At 36.6% G+C, this 15,818-nt stretch overlaps 1 protein-coding gene across 1 annotated transcript in view; it reads right to left on the bottom strand.

Moving 5' to 3' along the window:
• The window catches only part of LOC101172459 (adenylate cyclase type 2-like), a 75,402-nt gene that overhangs the window by 16,597 nt on the left and 42,987 nt on the right, over positions 1-15,818 (bottom strand). The window contains exons 8-17 of the mRNA XM_023964242.1: positions 15,419-15,577; positions 14,386-14,518; positions 14,146-14,322; positions 13,921-13,964; positions 13,720-13,800; positions 13,407-13,476; positions 13,086-13,183; positions 12,915-12,999; positions 6,698-6,835; positions 5,594-5,710 (exon numbers count right to left, since the gene is read on the bottom strand). Coding sequence (XP_023820010.1) covers positions 5,594-5,710; positions 6,698-6,835; positions 12,915-12,999; positions 13,086-13,183; positions 13,407-13,476; positions 13,720-13,800; positions 13,921-13,964; positions 14,146-14,322; positions 14,386-14,518; positions 15,419-15,577 — 1,102 coding nt within the window. The remainder of the gene's footprint in view (positions 1-5,593; positions 5,711-6,697; positions 6,836-12,914; positions 13,000-13,085; positions 13,184-13,406; positions 13,477-13,719; positions 13,801-13,920; positions 13,965-14,145; positions 14,323-14,385; positions 14,519-15,418; positions 15,578-15,818) is intronic.

Raw genomic sequence — 15,818 nt, 5'->3', positions numbered from 1 at the left:
TCACATAGATGAGTTCTTATAAAATGTATCACATCTTTCCAAAATAGTTGAGTGAAATAGCAAAACCAAAAAAGATGAGGCACAGTTTCTGGTGAGGAATGACAGAATGAACAGTTTATGTCCAGATCTTTTTTAAACTTAGTAAAGAAATGTTTCACTGGATAAAATTTGTGAAGAATTTTGAAAGAAATTTCTCTGATTTTATTGGTGATGAAATACTTTTGTGGCAGGGTCCAAACCTTTTCCCACTGAATTCTACATCCAAAGCTGTTCCAGTATGAGATAACATACGGTTTTGTGGCAATCTCATTTTGAAACAGAGAACGGATACTTTGATTATTCCTGCTAGCTGAAAAACATACCTTTCCACAACACAAGTCTGTTAATTTGGGATTTCTTGCTTGTTCATGTTAGCGTCTGCACTGTAATCCCTAGCGAGTTGACTGAACTTAAAAATTATTTTGTAACAGATTACGCAACAGTTAAGTTATATTATTAAAACTTTTAAGTTAACATTTATTAAAATTCATATTGTCAGTTGGCTTACATTTGTATTATTTCATATAAAAAATATTAAGATTCCTCAACTTATAAGAGAGATTATTTACTTAAAGTTTTTAATATTTTCCAACTAAAAAACGCTTTAACTAACTATATTTTTATATTACTCAACTCATAAAATATGTAAAATTCACTCAAATGCTTTATAAATTCTTTAACTCATTAAATGTGTAGCATTGAAAATATTTAAAATTCTTCAGCTTAAAATGTATTCTAAACAGAGATATTGATACTGCCCCACTACATTTTAAAGGCTAACATTGATAAAAACCAACAAACGTGAAGGCCACACAATAGTGATTGCTTAATAGACTTTTTTTAATTGCTCTTTAAAAAAAAGCACAAATATCAAGAGGATGAAGAAACAATAAGTGCAATAAAACTGCATTATAAGAGTGCCACACAACATATTGACAAAAAGAGTTGGTTTTGTATTTTATGGCAGAAAAAGCAAATGATCACAACAAAACACATTAGTTACATAACACTTAAACCAACAAATAGTCCATTCTGGAAGACTCACTCAACGAAACATTCTTCAGCGTCAATAAATGTCCTTTCAGTGGTTTGCTGTCCTCAAGGCTCAAGACAGCATTCTGAATAAATATGAAGGCAAGTTCAAGTTTTTTGGGGTGCTGTAGGTCCAGAGCATAGATGTCCCCGAAGAGTTAGAAGAGATTAGTCAGCCAGATCTGTGGGACCACTGACGGCAGCATCAGGAGCATCACCACGACAACTGAGAAGATACCCACAGCAGTGTCTGTGAGGTCTGGTATTCTGGAAAATACAAAACAAAAAACACAGATGAGTTCAGACCCTCAAAGATATTCATCACACTAATGTCCAAAACTGACATTCCTGCCATCTGTCAATAGGAATCTTTTCATGCTAACATTCTGTTAGCTTTTAATCAACTGGCTATGATGTTTTAAGGACCAACTCCAATTAAAATTGTGTTTTTAAAAAGTTCTTTAGCATTTTTCTGAAGGAGGACATTTATAAAATAATTTAAGACTAAAGCTTCATTTTTCTTTATTCAAATAATGATGGATCAGGAGCAGAAAAGGTAAACGAAACTCCACTCCTTCCAATCAGGAGTCCCTGATGTTCGCCTTTCATCTTCTGTCTCATTTTTAAAACCATTTAAAAATATCACTCAGTTTACAAACTACAAACAATTGCCCTATTTATTATGTCACTCAATAAAATCTCAATCAATATTAAAGGATTAGTGAAAACCATTGACAGGGAGTCGTGTGCACTTACTGTACAGGTCATGAAGAAGTTGGAGGCATCTTCATGCAGATAAACAGGAAGTGCAAGGAGGACAAGTGCCCGTCTCATGTTCACGTCACGCTGGTCCTAAAAGAATAAAAAGAAATATCCATTACCTTTGAAGCAAATGCAGAGCAAACACTTCCAATATTTACTTAAGGAACTTTAAGAAATAATAAAATGATACCTTTTCTAGATGTCTATTTCTAGTAAGAGGACAATACAGTGTTTATGTCATGATCCACTTCAGGTCAAAGACCCAAAGTCATTTGAAGGCAAGTTACACCGTGGCTTCTTACAGCTGTTATCCGTTTTTGAATTATGCACATTAGAAATTCACCTGGAGGTCATAAATCCTAACCAAGCTGGCCAGTTCCTGTCTGTTTTGGTGGACTTAGTCTCAGAAAAGGGCAGCTTTAAGTTACACAAACATGTAAAAACTGCACAATTTCCTCTGACTGCATCTACTCTACATAAATCCATTTCAGATCTTGACAGATGAGTTTTCATGGTTTCAAATGATGGAATGGTGCTAATGCAACATCATTTTATTATTGTAATATACTGTCATAAAGACATGACAATATTCCAAAGTGTCTCCACATACATTGCAGTGGAAACACTTTGGAATATTGGCTATGTAGTACTGCAGTATTATATGTAGTACTGCATAGTGCCAAAGTAACAGAACACAACTTGCACCTCCATTCCATTGTGCCACCTTCAGCCTGCAATTTAAATATGTTTAGTTAAATTGTAAATAATTTCAGCTCTATTTAGACCTTTGGCTAGTTAAAATGTGCATAAATGTTTCCATGCTGCCGTATAAATCTAATAATGGTAATAGTTCAGGATGAATGTATTAAATAAGTATAAAACTCACCCACTGACACCTCTTTTCTGGTGAAATGGTGACTTTCTGGTGAACTTTCTGAAGTTCAGTATCTGAAAAAGTCCAAGAGAGATTTTTCAATGTTAAAAAATGTTTCAATTATATTCTGATCAAAAAACATTTATTGCACTACACAACCTATTGCATTTTTTGTTTTTTTAAAATAGCTCTAGACAAATAACTGAGACAAGTTACCTGGCTGGCCTTGGCGTCTACCCGGAGGTGAAACACTGAACACTCTGTAGTTCGGTACCTGAACACAACACGAGCACGTTGATTAATTTATTTTTACAAAAACCTTTTTTATAACGGAGATCAGTGATTTATAAAAGCTTAAAGCTGCATTCAAAACCCAATGCTTCCATGTAGCAACCAGGCTTAAAACTGTTGGCGGTAGCTCCTCCCACACAACCGTTAGAGGCTTTGAGTGACATTTTTGGACAAATGTCCAGCAGCAAACTTTAGCCACAGACAGAGGCCTCCAACGCGAATTTCACACGCGGATCATGTTTAGTGTGATTGCAGCATAACAGATCATTTCTACCTCTGAAAAAAAAAAACCTCATCACTGTCGTAACTTACGGGCAGAAATGCATTTTGGGTTTGGCTCGCCATACGTCTGCTATGACAAACTAATCATGTATACATTTCCACATTAATCTCTAAAACAATCATAACACACATATGTTTAAACAACAGTAAACCACATTTACGGTAGTATTATAAGAGCATTTTTAAAGCATTCATTCATAAACCATGAACGATACTTACCAAATTAAATCAGGGCTGAAGACAAGACGGCACCATCAGCGATGAGGCGGATGAAAAAAAAACCCGAGGTTGGGGCGTCTTGAAGCGGGACGAAATCGCAACGCTTTGCAGAATAATAAAATGCTCGACTTTCAATTTCAAACGTCGCATACTCGCATTCGGCAAATCCAACATGGCCACCTGAGCTAACGTAGAGAAAACGAAAGACCCTCCCACCAGTACGTGATGACGTCATAACGCTACTTCACGGATCTTAAAATTTTTGAGTGCCAGATACAAATAAGCTTTAAAATATTTAGCACTGTTAAGTTAAATTTGAAAAAATCTTGATAGAGCTTAATACTTTATAGTTGAATCAACTACAAAATGACATTTAAGTTGTGTAACCTTAATAGTTATGAGTCAGTACAAGTGATAGGGTTTAGTGTTCAAAATGGGAGGTGGCGGCCTCTCGTCCAATCAGAGCACGAGAAATCATCTGCCTTCCGTTTCATTCAAAGTGCCTTCCTTTTCATTCAAAGTGCCTTCCTTTTCATGCAAAGTAACTTCCGTTTCATGCATACTCCTCTCTCACACACACATATAAACTCTTCCTCACACGTTCATATATACTTGTCTTTCACATACATACATTCTTTTTTAAGAGTGACAATGAGAGTGAGAATGTATGTATGTGTAAAGTAATATATATGCATGCGAGAGAGAGAATATATGGATGTGCAAGTGAGAATATATGAATGCGTAAGAGAATATATATGCATGCGAGAGAGAGAATATATGGATGTGCAAGTGAGAATATATGTATGCGAAAGAGAGTATATATGACTGTGAGAGCAAGAATGTATGAATGTGAGAGAGAGAATATATGGATGCGTAAGAGAATATATGTATGCGAAAGAGAGTATATATGACTGTGAGAGCAAGAATGTATGAATGTGAGAGAGAGAATATATGGATGCGTAAGAGAATATATGTATGCGAAAGAGAGTATATATGACTGTGAGAGCAAGAATGTATGAATGTGAGAGAGAGAATATATGGATGCGTAAGAGAATATATGTATGCGAAAGAGAGTATATATGACTGTGAGAGCAAGAATGTATGAATGTGAGAGAGAGAATATATGGATGCGTAAGAGAATATATGTATGCGAAAGAGAGTATATATGACTGTGAGAGCAAGAATGTATGAATGTGAATGGTTCAGAATAAATAATGTCTTATACGGCCCCTCATAGTTGCTGCTAGCTTCTCCTTCCTCTAAACACACACAATATGAACACACACTCCTCCCTCCGCTCTGACACCCCCCTCTGTCGCTGCACGCGCGCTCCTCTCCTTTTTTCCGCTCCGTCCTGTGTGTGCGTGTGTGTTGGGGACTGCACGTGCCTGTGTGAGAGGACGGAGCGGAAAAAAGGAGAGGAGAGGAGCACGCGTGCAGCTCCCTCCACAGCTCACTGTGACATTACTTTCTGTTAGGTAGTTAGCTGCTCAGCCCAGAAGAAATTTCAGAATAAAAGCCCCTTCAATTGCTGCTTTACTTCCGTTGTGAGTTAATGTGTTGTGAGGTAAGTTAATGTGTTGTGTTGTGACCCTTCTGGGCCATGAGTTAATGTGTTGTGTTGTGAGTTAATGTGTTGTGTTGTGAGTTATTGTGTTGTGTTGTGAGTTAATGTGTTGTGTTGTGAGTTATTGTGTTGTGTTGTGAGTTATTGTGTTGTGTTGTGAGTTAATGTGTTGTGTGTTAAGTTAATGTGTTGTGTGTAAAGTTAATGTGTTGTGTGTAAAGTTAGTGTGTTGTGTATAAAGTTAATGTGTTGTGTTGTGACCCTTCTGGGCCACCGTAGCAGGAAGCATGTTTGACATCTCAAATAAGCTCTTTTTCAAACTGCTTTTCTTCGTCTGCTCCTGATTCGCAATGATTTAAATAAAGAAATACTCAGAAATGCAATTTTAGGCTTAATTTACTTTATATACTGGATATCCTCCATCATCAGGAAAATACCCCAAGAGCATGTCAAGAACAGCAAAAACTAGGATTTTCATCGGAGTGAGTCTTTAAGAAATACAATATTGTAGTTATATATTTACTTACTGGAAGGTAGAAATTGTTTTTTCCTATGAAGGGGACTTGTTGGTCATTTGAATAAAAAAGTGTCTCATTGGATGAATTGTTGAAAACTGGAGGCGATGCTCTTTTATCCAAAAAAAACTAGAAGAAAAAACCCAAAAAGAACATTTGAAAGATTTTCTGGCTCTTTCAATAAGTGCCATATTATCATCCAATTAAAGATAGGAAAAAACATGAAGTCACACATTAAAAACCCATTTTCCCTGTTTGCTTTGCATCTCAGAATGTGAAGTGATGAAATCGTCTGCATTTAACTTGCAGGCGGAAAATAAAATCTTGTTAGATAGGAGGCCAATAGTGACAGCCATTCAATAACAGCCATTAAAGTATGCCTGCAGGATAAAATGAGGATTGGCCACCCCACAGAGCAAAGCCAAGTTGATTTGGTCCATTTGCCTTGAGCAACTGACCCTTGTCAGGCGCAAAACATGATTATAATCTCTGCAATCGATTTGTGTGTAGGTATAAACCAGGGTCCTGACATCGTCCTTTATCACACAACCTCTTCTGAAGCCTCAGGCAACAGCTCTACCTTTATCTGAGACTTTATGCATTTGTTTTTACGCTCAGCTGACATTAACCTCACAATCAGAATCGTTTGGAAAATAATGAAAGACAAAAACACCCTAGAAAATATTAAACGTTTGCAGGAAAAAGGGGCTTATCAGCACATGCAACAGGAGGGTGAACATGGCAGGAAAACCACAATATTTATGACTAAGGACCTAAAGAGTGACTGAACAAAACAAAATATGCAACTTGTTTAAGTTTTAGCTGATAAAGAAATCAAATTATATTTTGTACTAATATTACAATCACAAGAATCTACCCAACTCTGATTATTTTAAGGGAAGGGCAGGAAAAACTAATAAATAATTCAATATTTAGATCTTGTTGTTTTCATGTAATTGATCCATAGCATGTACATTTTTGGCTTACAAACCTACTGCATTCCTTTACTCTACAAACACACATAAAAGTTTCCATTTGAAAGACTATTTTAGCCCCAGCAAAGTGTACTTAGTGTTGTTCTTCCCCTAATGTGGCTCCCTGCACATGAAAGCTCACCATGTTGAAGACTGCCATTATGAGTATTAGAGCTGTGGTTGTCATGGTGAGGGAGATGCGGGGCCATGGCTTGTTGGCGATAATAACTGATGACCTCAGCAGCCACAACCACGAAGTAGATTCACTTTTGCTGCAGTGCTGCGGGGAACACACAAACAAGAACGCATGAATGGGGTTATACGAGGACATCACAGAAAAGGAGGTCAAAGAGCAGCAGTGTTTCATGCAGAAGAGGCAGAGAAGTACACAGCACTTGTGAGGTGAGAAACTCTGGAGGGAAACTTTTTGTTTGTTTTGCTTAAAATAAGTTTTACAAAGATATTCCACACTGTATTTAACAAAAAAAAAACAAACAGGTAATCATTGAAAGCACAAATAGATTTTCCTGAGGATTTCTCAGGATGTCCACATAAAAAAACTCCCCAACACCTTCCAACTTGGCTTCTTATTCTACCAAATGTACCCACTTTGGATAGACATAATATTTGGTCATATTTTTTAGTGTGTATTGCGTTTTCTTGGGGGTTAATTAATGTAGATAGAACAAACAAAGTATCCGACTGGTAGTTTGCAGTCAACTTCCTTGCCTTTTGACAGAGAAGCCTGCAGCTAAGTGTGTTTCATAGTGAAGCCCAAATTATTTATTTGATCGTCTCAGAGCAATATCTGAGCATGGAGAGTGGATGTGACACTTGGATAGCTGAGGGGTGCACATTACTTTACAATATATAAAGGATGGTTCACTGGCTTTGCACGATTCAGAAAACTGGGAATGTAAAATTCTTTTTTTTCTTCAATGTTCAGATATTCAAAACACTTTTTGTCTTTTAGTTTTATCCTTTCAGACTAGACATTTCATAAAACAAACAAAAAAGTGCTTTTCCACAACCCCTTCTGCTATAACTGAAGGACTCCCTCATTGGACGATGTAAATGTGCATGTGCAAGCAGTCACTATATATCATTGATGATGTACAGAGAAATTAACATGAAAGCCTGAAGCAATGCTAGTAATAGCATGATTTGTTACTGTAAACTAGGGAAAAAATATAAAACAGATACGTTCATCCATTTTAAAATGACTAAGATATAGCAAACAGACTGATTATCTGTATGATATGAAGCAAGTTTTAAAAATTGGGCTTTCAAGACTTTCTCAGCATGTATTCTACGGTATCCGAGCAAAGAAGCACAACTGACACAGAGCAAAGAGCCACAGTTACAGGTCTATTTAGTTGTTTCCCCTCCAGGGACCCCGCAGTGGGGCATGTAAGAAGCCCTGCCAGCTTTTTAAGTATTGTGTTGTTCACCCATGCTGACACACGCCCTGGTCCTGCTGCAGCAGAGTCTTGGTCTTGATCTGCATCTGCTCTTTGATTTAACTGGAGCTCAAATTTGAATTCGAATTTTTATTGTTGAAGCTTTGTATTGTTATTTATATTGATTTATTTGTATTGTTATATAAGTTATTTCATTGGCAGGTTGATAGACCAAGGGGTGAGCTTATCTTGACTTTGTTCAGAAAACTGGTCTATTTTTGTCTAATGTTAAAGCCAGAGAACAAATTCAATTCAATTCAATTCAATTTTATGTATGTAGCCCAATATTACAACAATAGTCTCAATGGGCTTTATACCGGTAATTGTATAATAAACTTGAAATCATAAAGAACATGAAGTCATAGAATTCAATAGGTAATGGCTAAACTAAACAGACTAGGCTAAACTGGGCATCCCTGCCCTTAGATCCTCCTTCTTGGTAAGGAAGAAAGCAAAGGAGCAACAGTAGAGATGAGCCAGAGGCAAGGTCCACAGCAAGGAGCAGGAGCACGGACAAGCCAACTGGAATCTAGAATCACTCACGCTCCCCCGGAAGGGAGTGGCAAAGAGGGACAACACATGAATCACACTGCACCTATGGGGAACTAAATGATAAATAAATGAATGATCAAGAATAGAGGAGAGGAGAAGGAGAAGTAGATGAGAATAGAGGACAGAACCCCAGTGCAGCATACTTTCCCAGCTTCAACTTCTAGCAGCTACTAGCAACTATTTGTTATTGAAATTTAATTCAAACATGTTAATAGTAAGTTAAATATTGTCTGATTCCTAGCAGGCGATAAGCCTGTCCAAAGAAGAATGTTTTAAGCCAAACTTTGAATGTAGAAACTGTGTCGGCTTCTCTGACATGAGCTGGGAGTTTATTCCATAAGCTAAAGGCTCCATCTCAGTTGTACTTTTAGAAATTATGGGAACCACAAGCATGTCCTGCATTTTGTGAGCGAAGTGTTCTGTTTGGTTAGTAAGGGACTATGAGATCTTTAAAGGTGGGGTCATACCATTTAAGGCCTCATAGGTTAGCAGGAGGATTTTTCATTTGATTCTAGATTTAACTGGGAGCCAGTGAAGTGAAACTAACACAGGAGTGATTTGTTTTCTACTGTTAGTTCCTGCTAACAATATTGCTGCTGCATTGCGAACAATATAAAGACTTTTTAAGACTTCGCTAGCAAAGATTTACAGTAATCCAGCCTAGACGTAACAAATGCATGGAAGAGTTTTACAGCATCACTTTTAGATGATATATTTCTGAGTTCATTTAAAGCTTTAGAATATTTGCTAAAGTACATTTCACAACATTCAAATTGCTTAAACCTAGAGCTTTCATCTAAATAAGCTAGTGTGCTTAGTCTTTTTTTTTAATGCAAAATGTGGCTTTCATTAAGGCTAAGCTTGTCAAACTGATGGCCTCAGATCTAATCCTAAAATACTTTCATGTAACGAGTACAAGGTCAGTAGTGTTCCCCCAGAATGAGTAATTTGATTTCTCTCCAACATGGCTGGTTATTGAGGCCACACTTCTCACACAACATAAACCTTTTTAAAGTTTAAAAAAATATTGTAATTTATATAAATGCAGACAACTCTTTATCCGCCTTCTGGGGCTGCAAGTATTTCCAATTTCTTGAGAAATGAGGCTGAGATGCAAAAACTGAGAAGAAAAAAAAGGAAGTATGACTCCAGGCTGCCTCTGTGATTCACAGAGAATACTTCATTGTTTTATAAGGATAAAGAAAAAAGCTGAGATTGACTTTCACATTCTCTAAAGCAAACATGAAAAAGTGCCCAACAATGTTGACTATAGACAGCAAAATAAAAGTTGTAACGCTGTCCAACTTCTATTTAAGTGTTGTGCTTCAACTCTGAGTCTCAGACAAACCTGACAGAGACGTGATTTCAAAACCACAGCTGACAGCACATTCTCACCAGCAGGAAGGTTCTGACACAAGGGAGGAACAACTTGTTCAAGCCTGAGGCCTGTGACAATTTTTTGTACCATTAATGTTTTCAAAGTAAGTTTCTTTTAAACCCTATTTCACTTTACAGCTTTATTTCTTTTCTAGACAGTATCAAAGAATATAGTGGAGCTTTTCATTATGCTCTGTCTTACTGCTTTCCTGTCACCCCTTACTTACATCACAGTTTTCTCCCAGGAGGCAACAGCAGAGAAATGCAAACCAGAGTTGTGAGGACGGAGGTGACTGAGCTGCTAAGCATGAACACCGTCATTTTAGGCCCACGTACATCCGAAGTTCCACAGTGGAGACAGCTGTATTCAATACTATTAGCCCCTGCAGAGGAAATCTCTCTTCTTATTTCTGGTCTATCCCAAGTGCATTTAGGAAAATGAAAGTTCTCACAGCGGAGCCAGCAGTTTCTAGGTCACTGGAGAAGATGAGAGCAAGCACAGGGTAGCATGGTAAAAAGCATGCTTGCTTTAGCATTAAAGAGCTTCTTATCATTCTATTCAACAGCAGCAGTAGATTTCAACAAAAAGCTATTTCAGAGTCATTGGAAGGCTTTGCTTGTCATTTTGGTAAAAAAAGGGAATTTTGAGGGGAAGGTAAAATAGTGTATAGGGGTGTAATGATTCATTTTAACAGCGATTCAATTCATATCCTATTTTGTGGACACTAATCTGATTTATAGTGAATATTGGTTCATTTTGAACGGCAGATTCACTAAACTTAAATCGATCTTTAGCCAAAACTTCAAACAGTGTTACTCAGGGATCAATACCTCGGTACTGAAAAGTGCAGGTGAGGTTTTCCAGATTTGATTTGATTAACAATTAGCCTCAGACAGATTGATCTGGTTGGATGGTATAGGAATATAAATCGATTAAGTAGATTAATCACTGCACCCCTATAAATAGTGTACAAAATAAATGTATAAAATTATGAATAGTTCAGCAATTATTTTACATATATTTTCAGCTATTTTAATAAAACCTTTTGTCAATATTGATTACGAAATTGAGACAAACCTGTGAAGTAATAAAAACTAAGATTTGTTGTTGGGATGTGACTTTAAACATTTTGAACCTTTTTAAAAGTATTTTTCTAAGTAAGTAGCCTGCATAAAACCTACAAGTACAAGAAAAATGACTTATAAAATGACTTATAGCCTTGGAAAGAAAATATAAACAGAATTATAAATGATAAATAAAAGATTTATTTCTTAGCATCAGATCAGATGGAAATCGGAAAAAGAAATACTCCAAATTATCAGGAAGCATTGGCCAATGGTTTGTCCACATAAAATGAATTGTGAATGACCTGCATCCATGTTACTCTGATTCTACTAGAATGGAAATAGACCGTAAGTTTGCAGACACACACAGAATTTTGTAATCCCTTATAACCCTTGTGCTATCCTAGGCACTTTACCATTGGGAGTTGGGTCATCTAGACCCACTAGACAGTGCTCTGAACCTTTTTTCTTCAATGATTTGTGATCTTCACTGGTTTCACTGGATTACATGAAATCCTCTCCACCTTTATCCACCTTTGTCATGGTAGGGATAACATGTCAATGGTCATCTTGACCCCATAGGATAGCACAAGGGTTAAATGCTTGGTTTTTCTAATGAGATTTTAAGCAATGACCTCATAGTGCTTTTAGGACAGCTAAAGTTTGCCCTTGTTCTTTTTACTCTTTATGATTAATAGACAAATGGTCTCCAGCAGTCTTAGTCAATGAAGGACGTTATGGATTTACAATGATAAAGTCATTACAATATCCTAAATGTTATGTTTTTACCATCTTTAATTGAATAATTGCTTGACACAGCAAGTATTTTTATCTACTGAATGTAAAATTAACTTTAATTTGGACATTCGCAGAAGTCCAAGACTAAAATGAGACCCTAAATAGAAGCTCATCATGTAGAATCCTCTGTTTTTTGTGTATATTCCCTATTTAACCATTGATAAAAATGTGTTTTTAAATGCTTTTCCTGAGACGCCTATCTCATTAGCATAATCAAAACTTTCTTTAAAAACCTACTGCTTTAAACTTGCCCGATATTTTCTGCCATGTGGTTCATCATCATTCCACTAGGGGCAGTAAAAGGGATTTTCCTGCTCATTTCAATTGGCTGCTTTCATGAAAAATTAAAAAAACACTTTTAGCGGGACAGGTTTAGCTAATTTTCAAAACTTTGTGGTGAAAATAATGATAATTACACCATGTTAAAAATGTATGAATCGAATATGAGACAGTGGCTAAATACGTTGTTTTTTTTTTCTTTTTCCGAACACTCAATATTTTAAACAAACATAGTTGTGGGCAAAAACTTACCAAATAACCCAACACATCATAAATTATACTATTTAAATATGTCATAAAAATAATATAGCAAATTATGTTTCTTGAATTACATCATAGGGATTAAAAAACATCTAAATTCCAAACTAAAATACATTTTTTGTCAATTTTCTGATGTTAAGCAGTTTAACTTCACTTGCCAATAATTCAACAATATTGCAAATGAGCCCTAGAATTGCAGGATAAAAACAAACATTCAGCTCTAATGAAGAAGAGCATAGTTGCAAATTGATATTGCCTGTCAGGATAGAACAACACGATAGAAAAAAAATGACTTAATTTTTGCTCTACAAAGGAACATCCACCTTTTATGGAAAACTCTTCTGTCTCAAGGCTACACCAAAGTGCCTTTTGTAAAAATCTGAGGGTCACTGCTTTGAGTATTTTCACTGTAGAGATATTTGAAAGCCTTTTGTTCCATTTGAATCTCAAAGAAATCACTTGTAACAACAGTTTTACAAAAGAATGTATATAATTTTCTAGAGGAATCCAGATCAAATATACATTTTAACTTAAAAAAAAAAGTAAATCTATACAAAAAAAACTTACAAGAACGTGTCCAATGAAGCATATGAAGAGGATAAATAACAGGACCAGAAAGGCCAACCCAAAGGATATTCCCAAAACAGTGGTTCTGTAGAAAATATAGAAACAAGTTGAGATAGCCAACCCTAGAAAAAGGTTACAAAATTTGTAAACATCAATTTGAATATAGCCTACTTGGGTAAGACGAGAACCTGCACGATAAAAATGCAGAAAAAGATTAAACATGCGCAGGTGACGTAGTATTTAAAAGCTGGCAAAGTTGTTGCTCGGTACTGAAAAGACAAAAACAAAGTCCAGCATCAATGAAAAGATCATAAAGCAGATATTCTTAGTACTTTTCAACTTTGAAAAGTATCTGCTATTGACAAGATTGCAGGGCAAGCTGAGCGTGGGCAAAACATCACAAGGGAACAAGATGTCCAATAAAAACACATTCTGCAAGTCTCTTCACACCACTGGAGAAGTGAAGTGAAGTTTACTTGAAAAGCCTCTTACCTCCTTCTCCAATGATCTGTTGTGAAAAAACAGGGATATTCTCTGAATGTCTTCTGACTTTAGCCACTGTCTGAAAGGATAAAATAACTTTTATTATCTCAAAGCAAAAGGACACAAAAGTAGAATATTTGGTTTGGAGGATTAAAAAATAACTGGATTAGTTAGATACTGAATAAGAAAAGGTGGAAATTAAAGGTGGCATCTTTAAAAATGTGTTAATTAACGTTAAAAAAAATCATGATTTTTTTATCTCTAATTGTATTTTTTTAACATTTCAGAAATAAATAGTAAGAATTTAAAACGTGAAGGGTACTTTTGTGCATTTATCCCATCAAATGTCCTTATCATCCTCTCGGTAAGTTCCTCTTCAAACCGTTTCTTCTGAGACTTTGTCCTTCAAAATCAACAATAAGCATTAGATTAATTTCATCCAATGGGGATTAGGATAAATTGCGATTGAATTTATCTGTGCGCATCCAGAGGTTAAATTCCGTTTTTATAGTTGAGAGCTTGCCTTTCTGATCTTCTCTGAAAGTGATACTGTCCCATGGGTACATCCTAAAGCCAGGGCAAGAGGAAAAAAAATACCAAATCAGCAGGTAAGGAATTGGGATGCAATAACATATGGAACAGACCAAAAGTCTGGACACACTTTCTCATTGATTTAAATAAGAAGGTGTGTCCAAACTTTTGATCTGTACAGTAGATGTTATGATGTGTCTAGAAGAGAAATACTCACTGCAGTGCTGATCTTCCCATTCTCATTAGTCATGCTGTCTCTGTGGTGAAGGTTCGCAAAGGGCTTGGCTGCTCCCCAAGACTCCAGGTAACGGGTCATTCTAACTGAAGCTCTCATCTTTGCTCCGTAGTGAATGTGGCGAGGTCGGTAATGATTCTGCGGGCTCCAACGCTCCACCTAAGGAAAAAAACAAGGGTAACTTTTAACATTTTCTTTGGGGATTGCCGTTTTCTTTCTTACCTTAGGGTTGATAACCAGATAGGTGATGACCCCATGTTCCTTGAGGTAGGGGTCTCTTTCTTGTCCATCCCCATCCTCCACTTTATATGCCCCATTCAAGTGCTCGAGTGTCACAGAAGTAATGTGGACTCGTCTGGAAACAAATGAGTCAATCGGCAAAAAATTGGATTTAATAAGGATTGTCAGCTACTCAGGATGTTTCCTTGTGTGGACTAATAGTAATCCCACAACACATTTGTGCAGATGAAAAAGGAAGACTTGAAACGACGGGAGCATGCAAACAAAGTTAAGGTCCTATTATCTATCACACACCTAGTGTGTGAAATTTGTTCCCCGCATTTGACCCATCACAGCTGTGCTTGGGAACCATTATGTGGTTTAACCCCCCAATCCAACTCCTTGATGGTGCGTGTAGAGCAGAAAGGCTTTGGTTCCCATTTTTAGAGTCTTTAGTATGACTCCTTCTTTAGAGTCTTTGGTATGAAACACACTTTAACCTTCCAGTCTCAGGGCGGACAGTCTACCACAGGGCCACTGAGCTGAAACACGCCACACACTATTTTAAAGGACCTTTACCATGTTAATCTTAAGCCTTTTCTAGTAAAAATACACATGTTTGTGATAGTATATTACCTTTGGCACACAAAAGAACAAATGTTTTCTGAAATATGAGTTATTTTCCGGAATTTCTTTTCAACCCAGAAGTAAGACGCCTTGATCTCTGAGGCTCCGCCTTTCTCTCCTTGTGGGTACCGCCCATTTCATGACGTCAACCTAGAGTTGGCCTCAGCAGTTTATTTGTGTTTCGCCCATAAAAACAAACAAAATCTTTTTACACTTCTGTATATTCCAAACAATTGATAACCTCATCTCCCATTTCTTGGGATATTCACATCACAAAATTTTTTTACTAATGCTATGTTCACAACGGGCATGTGAGGCACATTCAACAGGTGTTCACATCTTCACACAAAGTCCTTAAAAAGGTATATTTCCTGAAAATGTGGCCTAAAAAAAATAAATATCCCCTTACCCCGGTACACCTCCTGCTTCCATATGATTGGCCAACGTGACATCATGTGACCAGACATCATATTGCCATTTCTGAAGTCCAATAACACCACACAGAACATTCCCAGAATGCACGCCAACACGCATATTGATGTCAACTCCTGTGGCGTCTCTCACTTTTCTGTTATAAATGACAAATATTAAAAGTCATATTCAAAATCTAAAATTTTTATTTATTTTCTAACCCTTCAAAGAAAAAGAGCTTTAAATTTTTTGACATAACTTTTACCAGTAAATCTCGTATAAACACTACAGAGTTGGGATGAAATCCGCATAGATCCATAAAGCCGCAAAGTAGCTACAGAAATTCCAAAGCTGGTTTTCTAATCTTTTAGAAGCTGTGTTATGTAACTCCCACTTAC

Source organism: Oryzias latipes, chromosome 16 (genome assembly GCF_002234675.1).
Source record: "Oryzias latipes chromosome 16, ASM223467v1".
Lineage (NCBI taxonomy): Eukaryota > Metazoa > Chordata > Actinopteri > Beloniformes > Adrianichthyidae > Oryzias > Oryzias latipes.
The sequence above is the reverse complement of the archived record's forward strand: the minus strand, read 5'-3'. Positions and strand labels throughout refer to the sequence as shown.